Source organism: Orcinus orca, chromosome 3, assembly GCF_937001465.1.
Source record: "Orcinus orca chromosome 3, mOrcOrc1.1, whole genome shotgun sequence".
NCBI classification, from domain to species: Eukaryota; Metazoa; Chordata; class Mammalia; order Artiodactyla; family Delphinidae; genus Orcinus; species Orcinus orca.
The window spans coordinates 36,994,489-37,022,402 of NC_064561.1; the positions used below are offsets into that span (position 1 = coordinate 36,994,489).

The following is a 27,914-nucleotide window of genomic DNA, read 5'->3' on the forward strand; positions in this document are numbered from 1 at the left end:
GGTGGAAGGAAACTTCATCCTCTCATCCCTAAAATCCCAAGACAAAAGACCCAGAAATGGAATGCTTCGAATTTTTTTGACAGCCTAGCTAGAGAAACTTCAGATTTTAAATACATTTCTATAATATATTCTATCAGTCAGGGGCCCAACAGGAAACAGATGGCATAGTGAAAATGGGATAATTTGGGATGAATGTAATAAAAGGGCGATTTACAAAGAGAAGGAACAGCGCCCCCTCCCTCTCAGAGTTAGGATCAGCAGGTTGCCATCTGCTCCCTAGCATCCCAGACTTGGAAAAGAGGGAATGGTCAGGGGACCTGTATACAAGTTCCTCTGTATGGGACCTGGGGTACACGTCCCCTGATCTCTCACTCTCCCCCTCTCCCAAACTCCTGGTCTGCTCCCTGTTGGCCAAATCCAACCTGAAGCCAGAGAACCGGGGTGGTAGTTTTTAAGTCGATGCAGTCTAGTCTGGTGATTAAGGGTGGAGGGTGGAGCTGCAGAGACAAAGGAAAACCTCCAGCATGTGGCGTTTACATTTTAAATTAATACTGGACTGGATGTGGAAGAAGTGACAGCAGACCCAGCTGAGGTTGTAACCTCCGTCAGTCACTGACCAGCTATAAATCAGTGTCTGTGAGCCACTTACTTTGTTAAAAAAAAGAAAATTAAAGGACTGGAATAAAGTCGATGAACTTATTCTGAAATGGTATGTCTCTGATGCATCATAAATCAAAATAAAATATTTTAAATATTGAATGCAGCAAAAAGTATCTGACATATCTAAACATTGTTTTAAATTGTGAAAACAAACCAAAAAAAAAAATCCCTGTTGAAATAATTAGAGTCCTGGCAATATATCTTTCCAGTGGCTCTGGTATAATTAAATCTCTTACAGTGATCTGAAGCCAGATTTCATTTGTTAGGGTGTGAGTCAAAAAGCAGAAAAAAAATTAGATTGCTTTTTCTCAGGGTCAGGCTCCCTTTAAGATATAACCTAGAAAGAAGAGAGGATATTCTCATTGTGCGATAAGCATAGGATATGTGGATGAGACCACCAGGAATGTAATATGGGGAATCTTGGTGAACAAGGGACTGACTACAGATTGGTATGTCTGTATCTATTAATCTTTTGATTGATTAGGATTTATATGCTTACAAAATGAGACTATGTTAGATACTGCTGTTTGGATTCCATAGGCGTGTTACTCAAGGAAATGTCTTTCATTATAATCCCTGAGTTTGTAGTAGAAACCTGTGTCTCCTTTAATGAGCAGGGTATCTTTACAGGGAATAAGATTCCAGAAAAGCAAGGAGTCACAGAAAGCCAAACAGCTGCAGAAGAGTACAAATAGCTCTCATCTGAAAGGCACGATTTATCAAATGGGAGCATGATTGCTAGCAATCTTACTTTTTTTGGTGATTACAAAGTTGAGCATAGTAGCCCATGTGACTCTACATGAAGACTTGTAAAGAGTTTTTAAAAACAGTTATGCATAAGTATTGGAGATTTTCATTTAAGCAGAAGGCTTCTGTGGAGGTAAATCAAGAGCATACGCTGGAAGAAAAATGCTGAGGGAGCCTTCGATCAGGAGAGAACATTAAGTGGGACTCCTAGGGGAAAGGCCTGTTTGTGCCTGTCTGGGGTGGGCTAATCTACATAATTGACTAAAACAGAATGAACAGCTGTGAAATACAGCATTTGAGTGTGTGGGTAAAACAAAATTACAAAATATACAGGGTCACTGAACATGTAATGTATTTTCATAGCATTATAGAATTTCCAAGCTCATTTGGGATATAAGAAATTGGCCAGTCCTCCAGAGAAGCTAAATGACTTCATCAAGGTCAACTAGCTAGTTAGTGATAGCCTGGTAGTTAAGTACCTGGGCTCTGGAGACAACCATCCTCGATTTCAATCTCAAGTCCACCACACCGTCTGTGACTTTTAGAGAAAATCACTCTACCAACCTGTGCCTCAGTTTTCTTTTTCAAATTTTTTTCTTGAATTTTATTTTATTTATTTTTTTATGGCAGGATATTACTAGTTATCTATTTTATACATATTAGTGTATACATGTCAATCCCAGTCTCCCGATTCATCCCACTACCACCCCCCACGTCTGCTTTCCCCCCTTGGTGTCCATACATTTGTTCTCTACATCTGTGTCTCTATTTCTGCCCTGCAAACGGGTTCATCTGTACGATTTTTCTAGATTCCACATATAGGCGTTAATATAGGATATTTTTCTCTTTCTGACTTACTTCACTCTGTATCACAGACACTATGGTCCATCCACCTCACTACAAATAATTCAATTTCATTTCTTTTTATGGCTGAGTAATATTCCATTGTGTGTATGTGCCACATCTTCTTTATCCATTCGTCTGTCGAAGGACACTTATGTTGCTTCCATGTCCTGGCTATTGTAAATAGAGCTGCAGTGAACATTGTGGTACATGACTCTTTTTGAATTATGGTTTTCTCAGGGTATAGGCCCAGCAGTGGGATTGCTGGATCATATGGTAGTTCTATTTTTAGTTTTTTCAGGAACCTCCGTACTGTTCTCCTCAGTGGCTGTATCAATTTACATTCCTATCAACAGTGCAAGAGGTTTGCCTTTTCTCCACACCCTCTCCAGCATTTATATATTTATTTATTTTTAAAAGTTTATATTTTTTTTCTTATTAGTCATCCATTTAATACACATCAGTGGATACATGTCAATCGCAATCACCCAATTCATCACACGACCACCCCCACCCCCCGCTGCTTTCCCCCCTTGGTGTCCATACATTTGTTCTCTGCATCTGTGTCTCAATTTCTGCTCTGCAAACCGGTTCATCTGTACCATTTTCTAGGTTCCACATATATGTATTAATATACAATATTTGTTTTCCTCTTTCTGACTTACTTCATTCTGTATGACAGTCTCTAGATGCATCCACGTCTCTACAAATGACCCAGTTTCGTTCCTTTTTATGGCTGAGTAATATTCCATTGTATATATGTACCACATCTTTTTTATCCATTTCTCTGTCGATGGGCATCTAGGTTGCTTCCATGACCTGGCTATTGTAAATAGTGCTGCAAAGAACATTGAGGTGCATGTATCTTTTAAATTACGGTTATCTCTGGGTATATGCCCAGTAGTGGGATTGCTGGGTCATATGATAATTCTGTTTTTAGTTCTTTAAGGAACCTCCATACTGTTCTCCATAGTGGCTGTACCAATTCACATTCCCACCAGCAGTTCAAGAGTGTTCCCTTTTCTCCACACCCTCTCCAGCATTTATTGTTTCTAGATTTTTTGATGACGGCCATTCTGACTGGTGTGAGATGATATCTGATTGTAGTTTTGATTTGCATTTCTCTAATGATTAGTGATTTTGAGCATCCTTCCACGTGTTTGTTGGCAATCTGTATATCTTCTTTAGAGAAATGTCTATTTAGGTCTTCTGCCCATTTTTGGATTGAGTTGTTTGTTTTTTTGATATTGAGCTCCATGAGCTGCTTGTAAATTTTAGAGATTAATCCTTTGTCTGATGATTCATTTGCAAATATTTTCTTCCATACTGAGGGTTGTCTTTTCATCTTGTTTATGGTTTTCTTTGCTGTGCAAAAGCTTTTAAGTTTCATTAGGTCCCAATTGTTTATCTTTGTTTTTATTTCCATTGCTCTGGGAGGTGGGTCAAAAAACACCTTGCTGTGATTTATGTCAAACAGTGCTCTTCCTATGTTTTCCTCTAAGAGTTTTATAGTGCCCAGTCTTACATTTAGGTCTTTAATCCATTTTGAGTTTATTTTTGTGTATGGTGTTAGGCAGTGTTCTCATTTCATTCTTTTACATGTACCTGTCCAGTTTTCCCAGCATCACTTATTGAAGAGACTGTCTTTTCTCCATTGTATATCTTTGCCTGCTTTCTCATAGATTAGTTGACCATAGGTGTGTGAGTTTATCTCTGGGCTTTCTATCCTGTTCCATTGATCCATATTTCTGTTTTTGTGCCAGTACCATATTGTCTTGATTACTGTAGCTTTGTAGTATAGTCTGAAGTCAGGGAATCTGATTCCTCCAGCTCCATTTTTTTCCCTCAATACTGCTTTGGCTCTTCCGGGTCTTTTGTGTCTCCATACAAGTATTAAGACTTTTTGTTCTAGATCTGTAAAAAATGCCATTGGTAATTTGATAGGGATTGCATTGAATCTGTAGCTTGCTTTGGGTGGTATAGTCATTTTCACAATATTTATTCTTCCAATCCAAGAACATGGTATATCTCTCCATTTGTTGGTATCATCTTTCATTTCTTTCATCAGTGTCTTATAGTTTTCTGCATACAGGTCTTTTGTCTCCCTAGGTAGGTTTATTCCTAGGTATTTTATTATTTTTGTTGCAGTGGTAAATGGGAGTGTTTCCTTAAATTCTCTTTCAGATTTTTCATCATTACTGTATAGGAATGCAGGAGATTTCTGTGCATTAATTTTGTATCCAGCAACTTTACCAAATTCGTTGATTAGCTCTAGTAGTTTCTTGGTGGCATCTTTAGGATTCGCTATGTATGCTATCGTGTCATTTGCAAACAGTGACAGTTTTACTTCTTCTTTTCCAATTTGTGTTCCTTTTATTTTTTTTTTCTTCTCTGATTGCCACGGCTAGGACTACCAGAGCTATGTTGAATAATAGTGGTGAGAGTGGACGTCCTTGTCTTGTTCCTGATCTTAGAGGAAATGCTTTCAGTTTTTCACCATTGAGAATGATGTTTGCTCTGTGTTTGTCATATATGGCCTTTATAATGTTGAAATAGGTTCCCTCTGTGTCCACTTTCTGGAGAGTTTTTATCATAAATGAGTGTTGAATTTTGTCGAAAGCTTTCTCTGGCTCTTTTGAGATGATCATATGGTTTTTATTCTTCAGTTTGTTAATATGGTGTATCACATTGATTGATTTGTGTATACTGAAGAATCCTTGCATCTCTGGGATAAATCCCACTTGATCATGGTGTATGATCCTTTTAATGTATTGTTGGATTCTGTTTGCTAGCATTTTGTTGAGGATTTTTCAGTCTATTTTCATCAGTGATATTGGTCTCTAATTTTCTTTTTTTGAAGTATCTCTGTCTGGTTTTGGTATCAGGGTGATGGTGGCCTCATAGAATGAGTTTGTGAGTGTTCCTTCCTCTGCAATTTTTTGGAAGAGTTTGAGAAGGATGGGTGTTAGCTCTTCTCTAAATGTTTGATAGAATTCACCTGTGAAGCCATCTGGTCCTGGACTTTTGTTTGTTGGAAGATTTTTAATCACAGTTCCAATTTCATTACTTGTGATTGGTCTGTTCATATTTTCTGTTTCTTCCTGGTTCAGTCTTGGAAGGTTATACCTTTCTAAGAATTTGTCCATTTCTTCCAGGTTGTTCATTTTATTGGCATAGAGTTGCTTGTAGTAGTCTCTTAGGATGCTTTGTATTTCTGCAGTGTCTGTTGTAACTTCTCCTTTTTCATTCCTAATTTTATTGATTTGAGTCCTCTCCCTCTTTTTCTTGTTGTGTCTGGCTAATGGTTTATCAATTTTGTTTATCTTCTCAAAGAACCAGCTTTTAGTTTTATTGATCTTTGCTATTGTTTTCTTTGTTTCTATTTCATTTATTTCTGTTCTGATCTTTATGATTTCTTTCCTTCTACTAAATTTAGGTTTTGTTTGTTCTTCTTTCTCTAGTTTCTTTAGGTGTAAGGTTAGATTGTTTATTTGAGATTTTCGTTGTTTGTTAAGGTAGGATTGTATTGCTATAAACTTCCCTCTTAAAACTGCTTTTTGCTGTATCCCATAGGTTTTGGGTCGTTGTGTTTTCATTGTCATTTGTCTCTAGGTATTTTTGATTTCCTCTCTGATTTCTTCAGTGATCTCTTGGTTATTTAGTAACGTATTGTTTAGCCTCCATGTTTTTGTGTTTTTTACGTTTTTTTCCCCTCTAATTCATTTCTAATCTCATAGCGTTGTGGTCAGAAAAGATGCTTGGTACGATTTCAATTTTCTTAAATTTAGTGAGGCTTGATTTGGACCCAAGATGTGATCTATCCTGGAGAATGTTTCGTGCGCACTTGAGAAGAAAGTGTAATCTGCTGTTATTGGATAGAATGTCCTATAAATATCAATTAAATCTATCTCGTCTATTGTGTCTTTTAAAGATTCTGTTTCCTTATTTACTTTCATTTTGGATGAGCTGTCCATTGGTGTAAGTGAGGTGTTAAAGTCCCCCACTATTATTCTGTTACTGTCGATTTCCTCTTTTAGAGCTGTTAGCAGTTGCCTTATGTATTGAGGTGCTCCTATGTTGGGTGCGTATATATTTATAATTGTTACATCTTCTTCTTGGATTGATCCCTTGATCATTATGTAGTGTCCTTCCTTGTCTCTTGTAACATTCTTTATTTTAAAGTCTATTTTATCTGATATGAGTATGGCTACTCCAGCTTTCTTTTGATTTCCATTTGCATGGAATATCTTTTTCCATCCCCTCACTTTCAGTCTGTATGTGTCCCTAGGTCAGAAGTGGGTCTCTTGTAGACAGCATATATATGGGTCTTATTTTTGTATCCAGTCAGCAAGCCTGTGTCTTTTGGTTGGAGCATTTAATCCTTTGACATTTAAGGTAATTATCGATATGTATGTTTCCATTACCGTTTTCTTAATTGTTTTGGGTTTGTTTTTGTAGGTCCTTTTCTTGTCTTGCGTTTCCCACTTAGAGAAGTTCCTTTAGCATTTGTTGTAGAGCTGGTTTGATGGTGCTGAGTTCTCTTAGCTTTTGCTTGTCTATAAAGCTTTTGATTTCTCCATCGAATCTGAATGAGATCTGTGCTTGGTAGAGTAATCTAGGTTGTAGGTTCTTCCCTTTCATCACATTAAGTATATCATGCCACTCCCTTCTGACTTGTAGAGTTTCTGCTGAGAAATTAGCTGTTAACCTTGTGGGAGTTCCCTTGTATGTTATTTGTCATTTTTCCCTTGCTGCTTTCAATAATTTTTCTTTGTTTTAATTGTTGTCAATATGATTACTATGTGTCTTGGCATATTTCTCCTTGGGTTTATCCTGCCTGGAACTCTCAGTTCTTCCTGGACTTGGGTGGCTATTTCCTTTCCCATGTTAGGGAAGTTTTTCACTATAATCTCTTCAAATATTTTTCTGGGTCCTTTCTCTCTCTCTTCTCCTTCTGGGACCTGTATAATGCGAATGTTGGTGTGTTTAATGTTGTCCCAATTCTCTCTTAGGCTGTCTTCATTTCTTTTCATTCTTTTTTCTTTATTCTTTATTCACTGCTCCGTGGCAGTGAATTCCACCATTCTGTCTTCCCAGTCACTTATCCATTCTTCTGCCTCAGTTTTTCTGCTATTGATTCCTTCTAGTGTGGTTTTCATTTCAGTTATTGTACTGTTCATCTCTGTTTGCTTGTTCTTTAATTCTTCTAGGTCTTTGTTAAACATTTCTTTCATCTTCTTGATCTTTGTCTCCATTCTTTTTCTGAGGTCCTGGATCATCTTCACTATCATTATTCTGACTCTTTTTCTAGAAGATTGCCTATCTCCACTTCTTTAGGTGTCTTTATGGGGTTTTATCTCGTTCCTTCATGTCGTGCATAGTCCTCTGCCTTTTCCTTTTGTCTATCTTTCTGTGAATGTGGTTTTCATTCCACAGGCTGCAGGATTGTAGTTCTTCTCGCTTATTCTGTCTGCCCTCTCTCAATTTTCCTATCTGTAAAATGGGAATAGTAATAGGACTCTCCACATGTTAAATGAGATGATACATTTCAGTAACACTAGATCGTGTCTGGAATATAGTAGGTGGTCAATTAATTTGAGGTGTATTTACTATTATTGAGCATGCCAAGCTGAAGTCACCTAAACCCTACAGTAGATTTTCTATCTACTCTACAAAAAGCAAGAGCATATCACAAGAGCGGATATATGTGAGAAATTAGTTTCCCAGCTAAAATAGTTTTAAGATACAAAATAATGTCAAGTCTTCTTGGAGATATTAAAACAAAAAATTTTAAGTACCTTTGTGGGAAATGACTCAGATGAGCTCTTTAGAACTTTTTGAAATTTCAGTTCATCCTCTAATGCTTAAATTCAGTAATTGGAATTTTCCCCCAGAGCTGAAGTCTTTAATGTTTGTTTTACAGTTCACAAAATATGTATCAATGTATTTTTTGATAACTGACCTTTTTTAACATCCTAATTTTTCTCTATTAATCCTGCATACTAATACCAGGGGGTTCCTTTATTCCTTGTAATTAGAATAAGTTATGCTTTTAGGTAAATGTACATTTTGAACAAAGGAAAAGCATGTGTTGAATTAGAACAATATGTTTTGAATATAGTTGAGGATAAGGCAGCTGACTTTCTTAAAAAATATGCAAAGATGCTGAAAACAAGTTTTTTTGTGTGGAATAGCTAGATAGTTGTCTAGATAAAGAAATCAAACAAAGTAAAAGTCCAGAGTCACTTTTCAATAATCTCTGGATGAAATCCTAACAAGTTTTCACATTTTAAAGCACATGTTTAACCATGTATTCTAGCTCCTGAAGTCCCTCTTGAAGAATCTGCTGAAAGACCCCAAGTGTGTCACGTTGATGATTCTGAGTTATTTCCTATTGGCTGAGTGGCAGAGGCATTTATTATTACTTAATAACTGTCTTTGGTCATATTCAAACTTGGAATGATATAGTAGTATCAGTAAATCTCAGGTAATGACACCATAAAATATCTATTATGGCTTTAATATGAAATGCTGGCATAATTGTTGTATTTCTTGATTTTATGCATGACTTTAGTGACTCTTATTTTATTTTACATATTTAGTTTCCTTGCACTATGTCAGTATTTTATGACATAAATCATTTTTGATGACAGTGTCCAATGGCTGAGGAATAAAAATTTATCTAAAAATCTCTTAGCCCAGTCGGAATAATCAGTATTCCCCAAAGGTGGCTCTCTTCATGCCATAGTATTCAGCCCCAAAGAAGACACATTTCCACTTTTAGCTATAGACGATTTGCTACAGGTAAATGAGGTAAATTTTGTAGGTATCCTTGACTGTTTCCTTTGACTGAAAACAGAACTGTCTTCATATATTTCACAATGGTCTTGAAACTTAATCAGGATGCCTGCCTAATGAGTTACTAGCTTCACTTCAAAGACTCCTAGTAGTGATGTTGAGTAATTTAAGGCCCATTAAGGATCTTTATCAGGATTCAGAAAGGCATGTTCATGAAAACCCTTTAAGTATATTTGTTTTATTGACTTATTCTTAGAGAAACAACCCTGTTACAAATCTGAAAGTCCCCGAGAATAGATTTTGATGTTGATTGTTGAGCTTTTCTGAGTAAGATTCACTTCAGGGTAGCTTCTTCTGTAAGGATGATTTTGACTTTTAAATTTGCTTGAGAATTTTTTATATAAATTAAATCAGACACTTAATCTAGAGAATTACTTCAAAATCCTCAATTTGGGAATACTTATGACCATGGCTGTCTTTGTTTGGTTTATGTTGTTGTTATTATTATTATTTTTATTTTAATCTTGGGTTATTGACATATGTCAACACCTGGCAAGATTTTTGAGGTAGAAATAAGGAAAAAATTGTTCCTGCTCTCACAGAGCACCTAGAAGATATGCAGATTTGTTACATGTCAGTACTTTGTCCTAAAAGTTGTTAGTAAGAATTTCGTATACACATATGGCATGATGACTCTTTTGAATATTTATATATCATATTTTATAGCTCTGCTTTGCTTATAAAGTAAGTTTGTGGGTATTCTACATTTCTTCATGTATACAAACATATACATATGCACACTACCAAGTAACGACTGGCTAAATGAGTTATCACTGTATTTACTCATTAGCAGTGAGTAATAACAAAAGATGCAGAATATTTAATGTTACCGATTTTTTCCTACTTTTATCATCTCACAGCAAAGCAGGATGGCAAGTTTTTAGTTCAGGGTTTCAGGAGCAACCTACTATTGGCGCGTGTAAGTGACTTATCTCAGGTCACTCATCCTGGTTTGTATGATCAGGATTCCAAATGGATTATTTTGCCTACAGTTTCTGTTTTAATCCAACAGGAGATACAAATGCTTATAAACATCAACTAGAAAACATTTATATATATTTTTTAGTTTTACAGAGTATACTATAGCATTAAAAACAGTAAAACATTGGTGTGAATATGAATGTTGTTGATGTGAGAAAAACACTTTCATAATACTTCATTTTTAAAACATGAGTAGAAACTCAGTTGCTTCTACAATAGAATTAGTCAATTTATTTTTCTTGCTCACAGCACTAGTGTTCACAGATCTTAGTTGCCATGAATATGCATCAGCAGAAAGTGTAAACTACAACCTGTTGTAGCAATTGCAAATTTCACCTCACTTACACAGTCAGTCATCTATTTATGGCTCTCCTTTTTTATGGTATGTATGCTCTTGTATCTTTCATGTCTTTTGTGTTCATTCCATCAAATGAAGTTGATTTTCTCTAGTGTCTCAAGATGGACATTGTCTGCTATTTTTCATAAATAGCATGAGAATTTGGTATGCCCACTATGCACCTAATTATATTTCCTTTGAATATTTCTCTTCTGCACAATTCAGTTTCCTGTATGTTAGTGGTAATTCAGGTTGGATCTACACTTTGGAAAAAGTCAGTGGACCAGTGAAAATTTTAGCCAAGTGTCACATAGCCAAAATAAATTCTTTTTTTAACCCTGAGTAAATGTGAATGTTAATTTTTATATAATTTTTAGAATTTATAAAATATAGGTATTTGATCAGTCCCACTGAAAGGAAAAACAATCAGTTCGATACTAAGATAAACTCTGGTACCAGTTATGTAATGCTAATTAAGTGGATTAAAATTTACTTACTGTGAAAAATATAAAAAGAATCCCTAAAACCTAAGACACATTGTAAGTTTAAAAAAAGAGAAATGATGCAATAAAATAATCCTCCAAATAAAAGATTTATGCACAGCAAAACCAGCTGCTTGACTGTGTATAATTCATGTATTTATCCTTTCAACAGATACTTTTTGATTCACTTACACAGAAAAAAGTCTGTGTCTTTAAACAGCTTAAATTTTACTGGGAAAAATAGTTCTTACAAGAAAAGAAATAAGCAAGATAATTTCAGATTGTAGTAATTCCTTGAAGGAAATAAACAGCTAAGATGGAGCGTTAGTTAAGGCAGCCACTTTGGGTGGACTGCTCAGGAAAGCCCTTTCAGAGGAGTTGATTTTTCAGCTAAAGGATCGGAAAACATGCTCTGTGAGTATCGGGGGGGACACATGTTCTAGGCAGAGAGAACAAATGTTAAGGCTGGAAATAGTGAGTGAGGACTTGGTATGAGAAAATACTGGGAGAGAAGGGTGAGATTACTCAGGGCACAATAGGCCACAGCCAAGACTGGAGTTTTTGGAAGAGCCACTGAAAATTTTAAAGAGGCGGGATGAAATCTGATCTATGGTTTTAAAACATCTGACTGTTGTATGAATTATAGTTAGTAGGGAGGCACATGGAGAGGCTAGGAGACCAAGATACTATAATAACATGGAAGTGAGGCAGTGGGACCATAGACGCTGAGGAAGGCAGTGGAGGTGGAAAGGAGTTGAGGCAGGGTAGCCATCTCCTGGTGGAGGAGAGCAAGGAGCCCAGGATGAACATCACCCCTAGGATGCTCACTTATCTCTAAAGAGGAAAACAAAAATGAACAGAGCACAAACCCGAATGAAGAAGTCATCAAACTAAAGAGGCATGAACTACTTACATGAAGTCATTTAGGTATTTCCATCCTACAGCTGAGGAGTAGGACTCTCACACCTAACTAAGGAATTTCAGAGATTCAGTCTACCTGCACTACTTGTCTAAGCTCTGCCCAAGACCTTCTAATGAAAAAGGCCTAGCTATGGATTGTTTCTCCCAAGCTGGATCTGCATCTTATTTCTCTGTTTCCAACACACAGTATATAGTACCTCTAGGAGCAGAGTAAGCAAAGTTGGTCAAATTTAACATCAGTTTGTCCTCTTAGTTTTTTTCAGCAGATGTGAAGGGCCTATTACATAAATTATTCTATTAGTTCATACAGAAACTCTGTTAGGCTGTTATTACTGCTGTTGTTAAGAATGCCCCCTTTTTACAGACAAAGAAACTAAGGTTGATTAGGAGATATTAACCATCTGGATGTGTATCACAGTTAGTGAGGCAGAATTAGAATCCAAACCTATGTCTGTGTGTTTTAAAACTTCTGCTTTTCCATAACATTGTGCTGCCTTATTGATCAGAAACCAAATTGATAAATCATTTAGGGCTGTATGCTTTTTGGCTCTTTCTAGCAGGTCTTCAATTAGTGAAAAGTGAGATTAGTGAAAAATGGTGACAGAGAAATATAAAGACATTAAAGAGACATATTCATTTCTTCCTGATAAATTAATAAAGGTACAGTGTGTCCTAAATAAATAACTCTGCCAACCAACAGGAGGAAGCTCTCCAACAGGCCTTGAGAATATCAGATTACTCAGGACAGAGCAAATCAGGTGACAGATGAAAGGCATATGGTACGTTATACTAATACACTTGCAAAGCACCACACTATGTATAGAAAGGTCAAAAATGATGGACCAAAGCCAAGATTGTTGGAAGGTTTGATTTTCGGGTCTTGAGAAGGGGAGGAGAAAACAAATGTGAGTGCAAGAGTAATATCCATGTTGGTTTTCTCAATCACCTTTGATGCTTGTAAGCTAGAGTCCTGGGACGGCCCCCTCCCACCCCCAAGACCTTCTGGAGAATGGGAACTGCCTGTTTAACAAACGTTCCCAGGTGATTTGGGTACCAAGTAGGTAATGGACCACATCTTGGGAGAATACTGATTTAGTCCACTCTGTTTAATTTACAAAGCATCGTGAGGCTCATCAAGGAAAATGGTTATCCAAAGTTGTAGCACTCTTTTTTTTGTTGTTAGAGCTTAAGCTAAATCAGTCTCCTAGAGGCCCAGTGCTGTCTTCTTTGAGACTTAGATTTAATCTTTCCAGCTCAGTCATGGATCAGCTAACAGCATGTATCATTGATATTTCTCTTCTAGAATCACAACCACAGCTGCCTGCATGATGGACCTGAGGCGGTACCCACTGGATGAACAAAACTGCACCTTGGAAATTGAAAGCTGTAAGTTTTTCTGACAATCCAGTTAGACTGAACTTGGCTTTAAGGTTCTCCTTGGGCAAAGGTCTCCTACCCTGGTTCACATCCACAACACAAGTCCTGCAAAGGTTGTGCTAGTGTGCCAAATTTGGTGGAGGGAGGTGCTTACAGTGTCTTCCCTCAGTCATGCTGCCACCCTCTTAGTGTCATCCCTAAGTCCCTGGGAGGGATGTGTAGGGAAGCAGTAATCTAGCAATAAAAGGAAGATACTAAGAGTCTGGAAGGACACCAAGGGCTATTTCAGGAATTTATTATATGGAATTGTTGCAACTAGCTGCAACAGGCTTGGAAAAATAGGTGGAGATGGCAGCATAACACGAGATGTCCTTATTGCCTTTGCCTTTCACAAATGTTATCTCTGCAATTAATTGCAGAGTAAAAGTGGCCTCTGGATTAGTTAAAACATTCATAGAGTGTGGATTGGTGGAATATTTTTTACTTCGAGGGACTATTTTCATTGTTTCAAATTTATTTTATATTCTTGCTGAAGGCCATATGATGAGCAAGATTGGTGTATGTGTGTTTTTATTCTCTTTCCTGTGCTGACCTGTTTTACAATGTTGGTGCTTTTCTAGGCCGCATTTTCAGCATCCTTCTTGATGATTCAGTCACCTACCCTGTTGACTGGGCTAAAGCGTTTATTTCATAACCCATTTCCATTTCAGAGGTCACACAGAGAGGTCGTTTGAGGTGGAGTAGGATTTCAAATCTTTTTTCTCTCTCAATTCTTTGCAATGTTTTCCTATTTAATCCTATCAAACAATTGGAAGCTGATGATTTTATATCCAGCATTCTAGATAATGACTAGCTTGACTGCTTTGTGGATACTCTCAGTCTTTGGGAGGAACTCTAGCCTTGGCGAGCCATGAAACTCTAAATCACTGCTCTGAGCAGAAATACTGCATTTATGACACATTGCTGGTAGTTTTGCCCATTTCAAAAAATAGCTTCAAGGGATAATTAAATTTATATGCACTTTTTGAAGAACCTGATTGCATACTTGTATTTCCAAATCATCATTATTTTCACATTAGATCTTTGCCATAAAGAACTATTTAATGAAATTGGTCCAAGGGATTTTGATTATGATTATTTTTATGTAGATATCTCTCGGATAACTTTGCATTTTTGTAACTCATGACACAGTTTAGAGAATAATGTTCTTCAAAGTTCAAATTCTTTCATTGTTTCAAATCGCTGATATAAGGATATTTTGAAAAAAGTATGTTGCTGTGTACTACAAATGAATTTTTGTGGTAAGAGCATTTTTTTGTGGTAGAATTTGACTGGAATTTTAAATAATCATAATTGTACATGGTTAAAGCACCTGCACTGATGTAATGTCACTTGCGCCTTTCACAACCCTCATAGTAGTAAACGAGGCCTTTTTATTTTGAAGAACCGATGATGCCTAAGGACACAGGCAGCATCCAAGTGTTCCATGTAATTAAAGTATAATTCTGACATGAATATTCTTTTTGACATGAATATTTAAAAATTAACATGATAACTCCTGGACTTCCCTGGTGACGCAGTGGTTAAAAATCTGCCTGCCAATGCAGGAGACACAGGTTGGAGCCCTGGTCCAGAAGATCCCACATGCCGCAGGGCAAATAAGCCCATGTGCCACAACTACTGAAACCCGCGTGCCACAACTACTGAAGCCCACGCGCCTAGAGCCCATGCTCTGCAACAAGAGAAGCCACCTCAATGAGAAGCCCATGCACAGCAACGAAGAGTAGCCCCCGCTCACCACAGCTAGAGAAAGCCCTCGTGCAGCAATGAAGACCCAACGTAACCAAAAATAAATAAATTAATTAATTAAAAAAAGAAACATGATAACTCCTTAGACTTTTAGAAAGTTTAAGTTTTATAAAGGGGCTTTTACATATCTCATTTCAGTTCACAATTACCCTGGTAAATGATATAGATTTTTCCAGCTTTTTTGAGATACAATTGACATATGTCATTGTGTGAGTTTAAGATGTACAGTGTGGTGATTTGTTATGTGTATGTATTACAAAATGATTACCACAATATGGTTAGTTAACACATTCGTCACTTCACATAGTTACCGTGTGTGTGTGTGTGTGTGTGTGTGTGTGTGTGTGTGTGTGTGTGTATATTAAGAACTTCTAAGATTTACTCTATTAGAAACTTTAAGTATATTGTACAGTATTGTTAACTATAGTCACCATTCTGTAGATTAGATACTCAGATCTTATTCACCTTATGAATGAAAGTTTGTACCCTTTAAGTGTTTCTATGAGTTCGGTATTTTTTTAGATTCCATGTATAAGTAAGATCATACAGAGCTGGTCTTCCTCTCTCTGACTTATTTCACTTAACCTAATGCCCTCATGGTTCATCCATGTTGTCACAAGGATTTCCTTTTTATAGAAGAATAATATCCCATTCTCTGTTTGTGTGTATCACATCTTCTTTATCCATTCATCCATCAACAGACACCTAGGTTGCCTCTACATCTTGGCTATTATAAAGAATGCTGCATCAGTTAATCTACGACAAAGGAGGCAAGACTACACAATGGTGGAAAGACAGTCTCTTCAACAAATGGTGCGGGAAAAACTGGACAGCTACATGTAAAAAAATGAAATTAGATCACTCTTTTACACTAAAATAAGCTCAATATAGATTGAAGACCTAAATGTGAGACTGGACACTATAAAACTCCTAGAGGAAAACATAGGCAGAACACTCTCTGACATAAATCGCAGCAATATCTTTTTCAATCCATCTCCCAGAATAATGGAAATAAAAATAAAAATAAACAAATGAGACCTAATTAAACTCAAAAGTTTTTGAACAGCAAAGGCAACCATAAACAAAACAAAAAGACAACCCACAGATTGGGAGAAAATATTTGCAAATATTTTTTGACCGACAAGGGATTAGTCTCCAAAATTTACCAACAGCTCATGAGGCTTAATATCATCAAAACAAACAAGCCAATCAAAAAATGTGCAGAAGACCTAAATAGACATTTCTCCAAAAAAGACATACAGATGGGCAAGAGGCACATGAAAAGATGTTTAATATCACTAATTATTAGAGAAATGCAAGTCAAAACTACAATGAGATATCACCTCACGCCAGTCAAAACAACTATCGTGAAAAAATCTCTAAACAGTAAATGCTGGAGAGGGTGTGGAGTGAAGGGAACCTTCCTACACTGTTGGTGAGAATGTAAATTGGTAAAGCCACTATGGAGTTTCCTTTAAAAACTAAAAATAGAGCTACCATATGACCCTGCAATCCCACTTCTGGGCATGTATCTGGAGAAAAACATGGTCCGAAAGGATGCACACACCCCAGTGTTCATTGCAGCACTGTTTACAATAGCCAAGACATGGAAGCAACCTAAATGTCCATCGACAGAGGAATGGATAAAGAAGATGTTGTACATGTATACAATGGAATATAACTCAGCCATTAAAAAGAATGAAATAATGCCATTTGCAGCAACATGGACGGACTTAGAGATTGTCATACTGAGTGAAGTAAGTCAGACAGAGAAAGAGAAATATTGTATGATATCCATTATATATGGAATCTAAAAAAAATGATACAAATGAACTTATTTACAAAACAGAAACAGACTCATAGACTTAGAGAACGCACTTATGATTACCGGGCAGAAGGGTGGGAGGAAGGGATAGTTAGGGAGTTTGGGATGGACATGTACACAGTGCTATATTCAAAATGGATAACAAACCAGGGCCTACTGTATAGCACAGGGAACTCTGCTCAATGTCATGTGGCAGCCTGGATGGGAGGGGAGTTTGGAGGAGAATGGATACATGTATATGTATGCTGAGTCACTTTGCTGTGCACCTGAAGCTGTCATAACGTTGTTCGTTGGCTATACTACAATATAAAATAAAAAGTTTAAAAAAAAAGAATGTTGCAATGAACATGGTTGTACAGGAACTTCTTAGTGCTAGTGATTTAATTTCTTTTGGATATGTACCCAGAAGCAGAATTGCTGGATCATATGGTAGTTCTGGCTTTAATTTTTTGAGAAACTTCCATACTGTTTTCCATAGTGACTGTACTAATTTACATTCTTATCATCAGTGTACAAGATTCCCTGTTTTTCACATCCTAGCTAGCAAGCACTTATCTGTTGTCTTTTTTATGATAGCCATTCTAACAGGTGTGAGGTTGTTGTTCATTGTGGTTCTGATTTGCATTTCCCTGGTGCAAATTCTTCTGCATGTGGTTATCCAGTTTTCCCAACACCATTCATTGAATGAGACTATCATTTCTCCATTGAGCATTCTTGACTCCCTTGTCAAATATTAGTTGGCCATATATGTGAGGGTTTATTTCTGGATTCTCAGTTCTGCTTCATTGGTCTATGTGTCTGTTTTTACGACAGACCCATACTGCTTTGATTACTGTAGTTTTGTAGGATAGTTTAAAATCAGGAGTGTGATACCTCCAGCTTTATTATTCTTGTTTCATATTGCTTTAGCTATTCAGAATCTTTTGTTCCATACAAATTTTACGGTTGTTTGTTCAATTTCTGTAAAAACTGCCATTGGAATTTGGTAAGTATTGCATTGAATCTATAGATGGCTTTGGGTGGTGGATATTTTAACAATATTAATTCTTCTGATTCATGAACATGGGATATCTTTCCATTTATTTGCATCTTCTTTAGTTTCTTTCATCAATGTTTTATAGATTTCATTGTACAGATCTTTAACCTCCTTGATCAAGCATTCCTTATCTCTAAGTATTGTATTGTTTTTGATGCTCCTGTGAAGAGGATTGTTTTCTTAATTTCATTTTCAGATAGTTTATTGTTAGTGTATAAAATTACAACTGATTTTTATATGTTAATTTTGTATACTGCAACTTTATTGAATTAGTTTGTTCTAGCAGCTTTTTGGCAGTCTTTAGGGTTTTCTATATGCAAGATCATATCACCTGCCAACAGAGACAGTTTTACTTCTTTCTTTCTAATTTGGATATCTTTTATTTCTTTTTTTCTTGCTTGATTGCTATGGCTAGGACTTTTAGTACTGTGTTGAATAGGAGTTGTGAGTGGGCCCCCCTTTTTCTGATCTGAGAGGAAAAGCTTTCAGCCTCTCCTCATTGAGTATGATATGAGCTGTGGGCTTGTTATATAATGGCCTTTATTATGTTGAGGTACATTCCTTCTAACCTAATTTGTCAAGGATTTTTATCATGAAAAAGTGTTGCTTTTTTCAAATGCTTTTTCTGCATCTATTGAGTTAATTATTATTTTTACCTTTCATTTTGATTTGCATATGCTGAATCATCCTTGCATTCCAGAGCTGAATCCCACTTGCTCATGGGGTATGATTTTTCCAATGTGCTGTTGAATTTGGTTTGCTAGTATTTTGTTGAGGATTTTTGCATCTATATGTATCAAGGATATTAGCCTGTAGTTTTCTTTTCTTGCAGTATCCTTATCTGACTTTGGTGTCAGGGTAATCCTGGCCTTGTAAAGTGAGTTTGGGAGCATTCCTTTCTCTTTAATTTTTTTTGAATAGTTTAAGAATATTTGGCATTAATTCTTCTTTGAATGCTTGGTAAAATTCACCAGTGAAAACATTTGGTTCTGGTCTTTTCTTTGTTGGGAAGTTTTTCATTACTGATTAAATCTTTTTAGTTATCTCTTACTTATAATTGTTTTGTTCATATTTTCTTTTTCTTCATGACTCAGTCTTAGTAAATTGTATGTTTCTAGTAATTTATCCATTTCTTCTAGATTGTTTAATTTATTGGCATACAACTGTTCCTAGTAGTCTCATGACCCTTTGTATTTCTGTGGTATCAGCTGGAATGGAATGTCTCCTCTTCCATTAATAATTCTATTTATTTGTGCCCTTTTTTTTTCTTGTTTAGTCTAGCTAAAGGTTTGTCAGTTTTGTTTATCTTTTCAAATACCCAACTCTTAATCTTCTTGATCTTCTATGATTGTTTTATTTTTATTGGTATCCTGTTTTCTATTTTATTTATTTCTGATCTAATCTTTATAATTTCCTCTTTCTGCCAACTTTGGGCCTAGCTTTTTCTTCTTTTCCTAGTTCCTCAAGGTATGTTAGGTTGTTTATTTGAGACTTTATGTTTTTCTTGATACATGAGTTTACAGCTATGAACATCCTCTTGGAACAGTTTTTGTTGCATACCATAAGTTTTGTTATGTTGTGTTTCTGTTTCATTTGTCTCAAAAAAATTTTTTTTCACTTTTGATGTATTCTTTTATCCACTGATTGTTCAGGATTGTGTTGTTTTATTTCATATATGTGTGCATTTTCCAGGTTTCCTCCTGTTATTGATTTCCAGTTTCATACCATTATGGCAGGAAAAGATACTTGATATAATTTCTATCTTCTTGAATTTTTTGAGACTTGTTTTGTGACCTAGCATATAATATATACTAGAAAATGTTCTGTGCGTGCTTGAGAAGAATGTATATTCTGTTGCTGTCAGGTGGAATGTTCTGTATGTCTCTTAGGTCCATTTGTTCTACAGCATTGTTCAAATCTACTGTTTCCTTATTGATTCTTGGTCTGGATGCTCTAACCATTGTTAAGAGTGGAGTATTAAAGTCCCCAACTATTATTGTATTCCTGTTTATTTCTCCTTTTAGTTCTATTAGTGTTTGCTTTATATATTAAGGTGCTCTAATGTTGCATATATATTTACAATTGTTATATCTTGCTAAATTGACCCCTTTATCATTATATAATGACCTTCTTTGTCTCCTGTGGGCATTTTAGTTTAAAATCTATAAGGTAGGTATTAATATTTCTGTCTTTACAGCTAGAGAAACAGACTCAAAGAAGTAAAGTGATTTGCCCCAGATTATGCAGCTACTGACTGGCACAATTTCTCTATACTGATGTGGTAATTGTTAGCTGATTTATCTTAGTAAAGCCCCTGATTTTGTAGGGACCAGATTAACCAGAAGATCTGTATTCTAAAAATTGAACAAATAGCCTATCCTTATGAAAAATTGGAGTTTATTCATATTTAGTCAGACAGTGAATCATTGTTATAGAGAATAAAACATGGTGTTATATTAGTAACATACATGATATTATTATAAGTACATAGTTAACTAATTAAATTGAAATAAGTTTAGGATCCTATCCCTTAAACAACTGGCTTTGAAGTTGATGCCTGACATTTTACCTTATTTGTCATTTCTTTCTGTTAAGCAAACTCTAGGCATTCATCCATTCTCCTGCTCCCTCTCCCCTCCCCCCTTCTCCTTACTTCCTTCTTCTCTTCCCTCCTTCCCCTCTTTATTTCTCTTCCTACCTCTCTCAAATGCAAATGAGCCTAATAGTTGCATTACTAAATCACTATCATCTTGTCTCCATATCAACAATTAATTTATTGGTTCCATTCCAGGATAATATAACTTGATTCTGGGAAGCTTAGAGTAGGAGAATATTAGGATTGAGTTTATTGTTAATTCATTCATGCTTTCATTCATTCAAGAATTTATTTATTCATTAAATATTAATTGAGCACTAATTATATACCAGGTATTGTAATAAACTCTAGAGACATAATGGTGAACAAAAAAAATAGTATCTCTGCCCTCCTTTATTATAATGAGGAAGATAGATATTATTTAAATAAACACATATATGAATGTAAAAATTGCATTAGTGAAAAGTGCTACCAAGATGAAATATTTAGTTCTTTAAGATCTTAAAGTAAGATTAGAGCAAGCCTTGAAATAAAGTGCTGAGGAATCTAGAAGGCCAGTATGGACTATGCTTACTTTATAACTTTTCTTAAATTTAGAGGGATGGAGAAGCTCTGTAGAATTAATGGAATTTGCTGAACTAAATGGGGCCCTGATAATATTTACCACCATGTAGGCAATGAAACCTAATTGCCAAAATAAAAAGGAGAAATCCATCTCCAGGTATTTCCAGTCTTTTCACTTAGAACTAGTTCTCCTTACTTTATACCTACATGCTTCTGTTACCTGTGTGGTCAGCTACATCATACTTTATCCACATAATTTATATGTATATGTCTATATGTTTCTCTGAATCTTTCAGTCAGTTTGGAAAAGGTATACTGGAATACTCACCTATATTTCTAGGGAAATGTCACCCTAAAAGCACCAAATGATGACAAAGTTACAAGCTAGCCTATATAAATAAAGTTCTTTTGAACTTTGCTGTTTAGGAATAAGATGAATTCTAATAAAGAAACAATAAATTGTCCCAGGTGTGCTGATGCTTTGGAAAGTATGATGCTGCCAGATATAATTTAAGAGTATTAGGACAAATCAAAGACTTATCTCTTTTAAAAAATAGATACAGTTCAAATTATGTTACAGAGACACAACATTCCATTATACTACAAGGCCACTTAGTATGTTTCATTCGGGAATGAAAAGTACTGGAAAAAGGGTGAGGGGAGTATTACATATCTTTAAAAGGGTAATAGTTAGGGGGCTCCTCTGTTGTATGCTGAGCCAGTTAAGCTTCTCAATACCAGTATCAGCTACATGGTCCCTCTCCCCTCCTCAGAAGGGTAAGGCTGTCTTATACAGTCTTCATCCCCATATCCAAGTCCTCCAGTTGGGCCATGTGAGCTGCTTGTCTGAAAGGAAGTATGGAATCTTCTCAACTGGATCCATTGACAGTCTGCTCACGTTACCAAAACGCAAAGGTTCCTTTTTTTCTCATTTATTTGTGTGTTTTTATTTCAGCCTGTCTCTGGGTGATTTGGACTGGACAGTGTCAGCATCCCAGAGAATAAGATCAGTGCTCTGTTTCTGAGTGGTGTTGATTTGTTGGTCAATCTCAGCCTTAGTGCAATCCACAGTGAATTAGAGACTGTAGAAATTTCTCAGCAGCTCTTTCATAGACAGCTTCACAGGACTATGCCAAGTGTTTACTGAGACAGCCAGTCAGGCATCTCCTTTTAGTTTCTTAAAAAAAAAATTCTACTACTGCCCTTTGTGGCAGCATCAGAAACCAGTTCTTGCTGGCCTCTCATAGTCACTGACTACCAGAATGACATGGAGAACATCACCCTACTTAGCTGAGCCTTGGTTTCCTCATAGATAAAATGGGGATAATAATATCTACCACCTGAAGTTCTTATGAGGATTAAAAAACTAATATAGATAAAGAATGTAGCACTTTGCTTGGTACGTGGTAGACAACTAAATAAACAGTAACTTCAGTAATTAATAATTATTTTTATAACATTAATTTTTTATTTTTATATATAGAAAGTCCCACACTGCCACAGATGTTCCCTAATTTTGAGATGTAGTAAATCCAGCCAAGAAGAGACCCAAAGCACAGCATTGCTCTTTTCAACCTTTGTAGATCTTCATCTGGCCCTTGATTTTATTTTCCAAGCGAATTTCATTGTCTGTAGGGCTATCTACTTCCTCATAGATTGTCTCAGCCAGCTGTGCCTACAGTATAAAGTGCAAATTAATTTCTTTTACTTCTTCCAAAAGGAAAAGAATTAGTAACTGGCTTCAAAGTCCAAAGAGGGAGATTTAATAGTTCTTTGACATCTGTACTTAGATGAAGTGAAAGGATAGTTCATTTTTAAATATAATCCATTTATGATTTTGTTAACATTTAAGCAGGTCCAGAGAAGACAGTCATCACCTGCTCAACATCTAAAGCCTCTGTGGTCAAATATGAAAAGGTCCCTGTGAGGGTGTTGGAACAGGCATCTCTTCTTCCTAGCGATATTCACCATGCTTTAGGAAGCAGAAAATATAAATGTGCTTGTTGTCACCTTATTAAATTCCAATTGAATATCATGTAAAAACATCTTCCTATTAGGATATTGTTGGAATAAAAACTCTTCTTTTCAACCGGTTCATTCTAAATAATTCTTATTAAAGAAGTCAATGTAGATGGATACATTTAAGCAGCTTGGATAGTGAATCCAAATTTACTATAGCACAGGATGAATGTATTATTTTAAGCTAGTTTTGATCCTTTTATTATTTTTTTAATATTTTAATTTTATTGGAGTATAGTTGATTTACAGCACTGTGTTAGTTTCAGATGTACAGCAAAGTGATTCAGTTATACATATATTCATTCTTTTTTAGATTCTTTTCTCATATAGGTTATCACAGAATATTGAGTAGAGTTCCCTGTGCTGTACAGTAGGTCTTTGTTGGTTATCTATCTTATATATAATAGTGTGTGTATGTTCATCCCAAGCTCCTGATTTATCCCTTGCCCCCATGTTTCCCCTCTGGTAACCATAAGTTTGTTTTCGATATCTGTAAGTCTGTTTTGTAAGTAAGTTCATTTGTGTCTTTTTAAAAAAATTAGATTCCACATATGAGTGATATCATATGATATTTGTCTTTCTGTCTGGCTTAGTTCACTTAGTATGATAGTCTCTAGGTCCATCCATGTTACTGCAAATGATATTATTTCATTCTTTTTTTATGGCTGAGTAATATTCCATTGTATATATGTACCACATCTTCTTTATCCATTCCTCTGTCTTTGGACACTTAGGTTGCTTCCATGTCCTGGTTATTGTAAATAGTGCTGCAGTGAACATTGGGAAGTATGTATCCTTTTGGATTATGGTTTTCTCTGCATATACGGAGGGCGAATATTTTGGATCCAGGTTATGCTATGTGCTGGTCAATATTTCAGTAGATATGCATACAGAATTTTAAGAACTTAGAAAACAAAAAGAGAGCATTGTGTTTATCCACTGCCAAAGTGAAAATTAGTGACACTTTATAGTATGTCAGTAGGTTAAAAATACCTTGCACAGAGGAAGTGGTGATCAGATAGGGTTTTGAGCTCATGGGGGATGGTGGATGAGAAGACATGCATTGAATACAGATGCCGTCTGGTATGGGTTCCTCCAGCTCACAAAACAGGTCACTTAGCTTCTTCAAGCTGTGGTTTCTCATCTGTACAATATTTTGATACCTTGAAGGTAATGAGATAATCAAGACAGAGATCTTTGTACAATGCTTGGTACTGATATTTCCATCAGTAGCAGCTGTTCTCATTATAGCATAATTATTATCATTATTAAATTATACCTGGAATATTGTGCTCAGTTAGAGGCACAACATTTTTAAAAGGGATATTTAGCGATCAGAAAACTAAAATATGAGTGACACATAAACCACGGAGTATGAAGAACCAGTAGAAGAAAGTAGAGGAGGGGCATATTTCCCTTGAGGAAGGGAAGCTAGGAGAGGGAGGATGGCAGTGTTTAAACAGGATAGCTATTTTTAAATCACTACAAACTTTCCTCTTAAAAGAGCACACTATGTCTGCCCTAAGGGCAAAACTAGATTAATGGTAAAAGATGCCAAAAGGCAATTTTTTACTGGAATATATTTTTAAAAAAAGAAGGAAAGAAAGAAAAGTTCGTAGCAGTTGCAGCTGGTAAAAAATATCCAGTAGGTTGCTGTGTGCTGTAAAACCATTTTCTAGGAAAGAAGGAATTCTTGCATTGAGCAAGTGGTGGGATTATATAATTTCTAGGGAGCTCTGGGTTGATATTTACTTGGCATCAGCAAAAATATGTAGGACTTTAGTTAAAGGACATTTAGGAAATCACTGGATTATGTGAGGATGCAGCTCCCATATGCATATACCTCTGGTAGCAGTGCTATTTAGGAAAGATGAAAATCATATCCCTGCTAAGATTTTAAGTAGAATGGCGTGTGTGTTTTGCTGATAGTCTGTTGCCATGTCGCTGGCAATCTTCCTTTTCTTAGGTTTTCCTCACAGGAATACATTTTACAGTTGCGTCTGTGACGAATCAGTCTAAGGCCCCCACGTTTTCCCATCTTTCTAAATAATCTTAGAACCCCCTTGAGGTTTTTGATCAGTCTCCTTAATGCTTTAAGAAGTATCAGAACAGAAGAAAATGTATGTGTGCATGTGTCTGTGTCTGTAGGGGGGGTGGTAAATAATGAAGTTACCAGATATTTCAGGTGATCTTCATATTATTTCAAATAAGAAAAATATTCTTGTGACATTCAAGTGAGCCTTCGACATAATTATTTATCAAGGGGAAAGCAAATGCATTGCAAATGCCCCATGGTGTCATGGTATACAAATTTAATTCGAGCCACTGACCTGTTTTGATATTTTCTTGAAGTTTATCTAGTACTGTGGAAGTAGGAGGTTTGTCTTCCATTCCTTGTGGTGTGGAGATACCTTGTTAGATGTGATCTTCGTTTAACAATTATTAGTCCCATGTGACCATAGACAAGTACCGGGATGTGTGTTTAGAATATCTGGCACCTCACACAGATATTATATGTGACCTTCGTGTATCTCTGGACTTTGACTTCCGCCCTTTCAATTCCTCCTGACTTCCGCCCTTTCAATTCTTCCACTGTTAGAAAGTAGAGTAGTGACTTGGATATCCAGGGTGCACCTTTTTTTAAAATTTGTTTTATTGAAGTATAGTTGATTTACAGTGTTGTATTAATTTCTGCTCTGTAGCAAAGTGATTCAGTTATACATGTGTGTGTGTATATATATATATATATATATATATATATTCTTTTTCATATTCTTTTCCATTACGGTTTATTACAGGATATTGAATATAGCTCCCCGTACTGTACACTAGGTCCTTGTTGTTTATTCATTCTATGTATAATAGTTTGCCTCTGCTAATCCCAAACTCCGAATCCATCCCTCCCCCACCCCTTCCCCCTTGGCAACCACAGGTCTGTTCTATCTGTGAATCTGTTTCATACATAAGTTCATTTGTGTTATATTTTAGATTCCACATATAAGTGGTGATATCCTATGGTATTTGTCTTTCTCTGTCTGACTTACTTCATTCAGTATGATAATCTCTAGGTCCACATATGTTGCTGCAAATGGCATTATTTCATTCTTCTTTATGGCTGAGTAATATTCCATTATATATATGTACCAGATCTTCTTTATCCATTCATGTGTCATTACACATTTAGGTTGTATCCATGTCCTGGCTATTGTAAATAGTGCTGCTGTGAACATAGGGGTGTGTGTATCCTTTCGAATTATAGTTTTTTCCAGTTATATGACCAGGAGTGGGATAGCTGGATCATGTGGCAACTCTATTTTTAGTTTTTTTGGCCCCTCCATACTGTTTTCCATAGTGGCTACACCAATTTACGTTCCCACCAACAGTGTAGGAGGGTTCCCTTTTCTCCACACTAAAGGGTGCATCTTGATGTTGAGTATGAAAAATGAAAATAGTGAACTCTACAGTTTTTTTCCCCCAGAGTAAAAAGAAATTTTTTTTACATTTTTCATTTTCTCTTTCTGTAGTCTCTATTTTTTTCCTCCTGGGATCCCAGTAGGTTGATCTTGGATCCCTCATGGCTCTGAACTAAAATTCTTAGATATTTTTCTCTCAACTTTGTAATATTTCTTTTATTCTAAAGAAATTATTACTAGTGAATATTATATTTTGGCAATCATGTTTTCAATTTATAAGACCTCTTCCTAACGCTTTGACTACTAGTTTTCCATAGTCATTTGTTCTCTTTTGGAGTGTTCTTTTTAATTTAAATGATATCAGTTTAAGCTGTTTTACAAGTTTGCTTCTGCTTTCTTCATCTGTTTCCTTTTGTGATGATATATGTTTGTTTATCTTGATCTTTCTTTTTCATGCTGATGGTTTCCCTTATACATCTGCTGATCTTGGTAGTCTGTTTATATTTGTAAATAAACAGCTAGTTTGATCAGCTCAGGTTACTGAGAGAGGTTTTCTGACCTGACGTGAGTTTCCCCAGCACTGTTATATGATTGTTTGCATAGCCAACTTCTTCGCTGACAAGTGCAGGGCAAGAGGAGAATTGGGCATGCTGATCAGACAACCCCTCTCTTTGTTTTTTAACTTTTTATTTTATATTGGAGTACAGTTTATTAACAGTGTTGTGTTAGTTTCAGGTGTACAACAAAGTGATTCAGTTATACATATACATGTATCTATTCTTTTTCAAATTCTTTTCCCAGTTGGGTTGTTACAGAATATTGAGCCGAGTTCCCTGTGCTACAGGGTAAAGACGACCTCTCTCTTTCGTACAATACGCTAGGACCTTTCACAGGTAACCAAGACTCATCTGAGGCTTAAGCACTTTAGATTATTTCACTTTTTCACTCCTGGAAGGAACTGATGGTACTACCACCTAGCTTTTTCCCCTCCGTTTATAGAGGTGCCTCTGTCTATCCGGGGCTCTGTTCTGGTCCTCTCTTCAGCCCAGTATTTAAACTAGGAATCCGGGCATCCCCCACTTTGTGTAGGGAGCTTTCTTCCAACATTATCTTGAGTGCAGTCACCAGAGCCAGTTGTAGGAGAAAGATGAAGACTGGTCTAGTGGTTCCATGTGGTTCCCACTCTGGGTTTCCTAACTGAGTTTGCAAATTCTCCAGTACATAGGTTCTCACCCTTGCTGCACCATGAAATCACCTGAGAAGTTTTTAAAAGTCCAGATGAATGGGTCACACCACAGACCTACTGAATCAGTAATTTTAAAAGCTCCCTGAGTGATGACAATGAACAGCCAAAGTTGAGAAAGCGTGTTCTAGGGGACTGGTTCTCAGACTTGAGTGGCATGAGAACCTCCTGGAGGGCTTGTTAAAACACAGAGCGTCGGGTCC

At 36.2% G+C, this 27,914-nt stretch overlaps 1 protein-coding gene across 3 annotated transcripts in view; it reads left to right on the plus strand.

Moving 5' to 3' along the window:
• The window catches only part of GABRB2 (gamma-aminobutyric acid type A receptor subunit beta2), a 300,145-nt gene that overhangs the window by 130,847 nt on the left and 141,384 nt on the right, over positions 1-27,914 (plus strand). For all 3 annotated transcript variants that reach the window (XM_049708482.1, XM_004271960.2, XM_004271958.3), the window contains exon 6: positions 13,133-13,215. In XM_049708482.1, the coding sequence (XP_049564439.1) occupies positions 13,133-13,215 (83 nt within the window). The remainder of the gene's footprint in view (positions 1-13,132; positions 13,216-27,914) is intronic.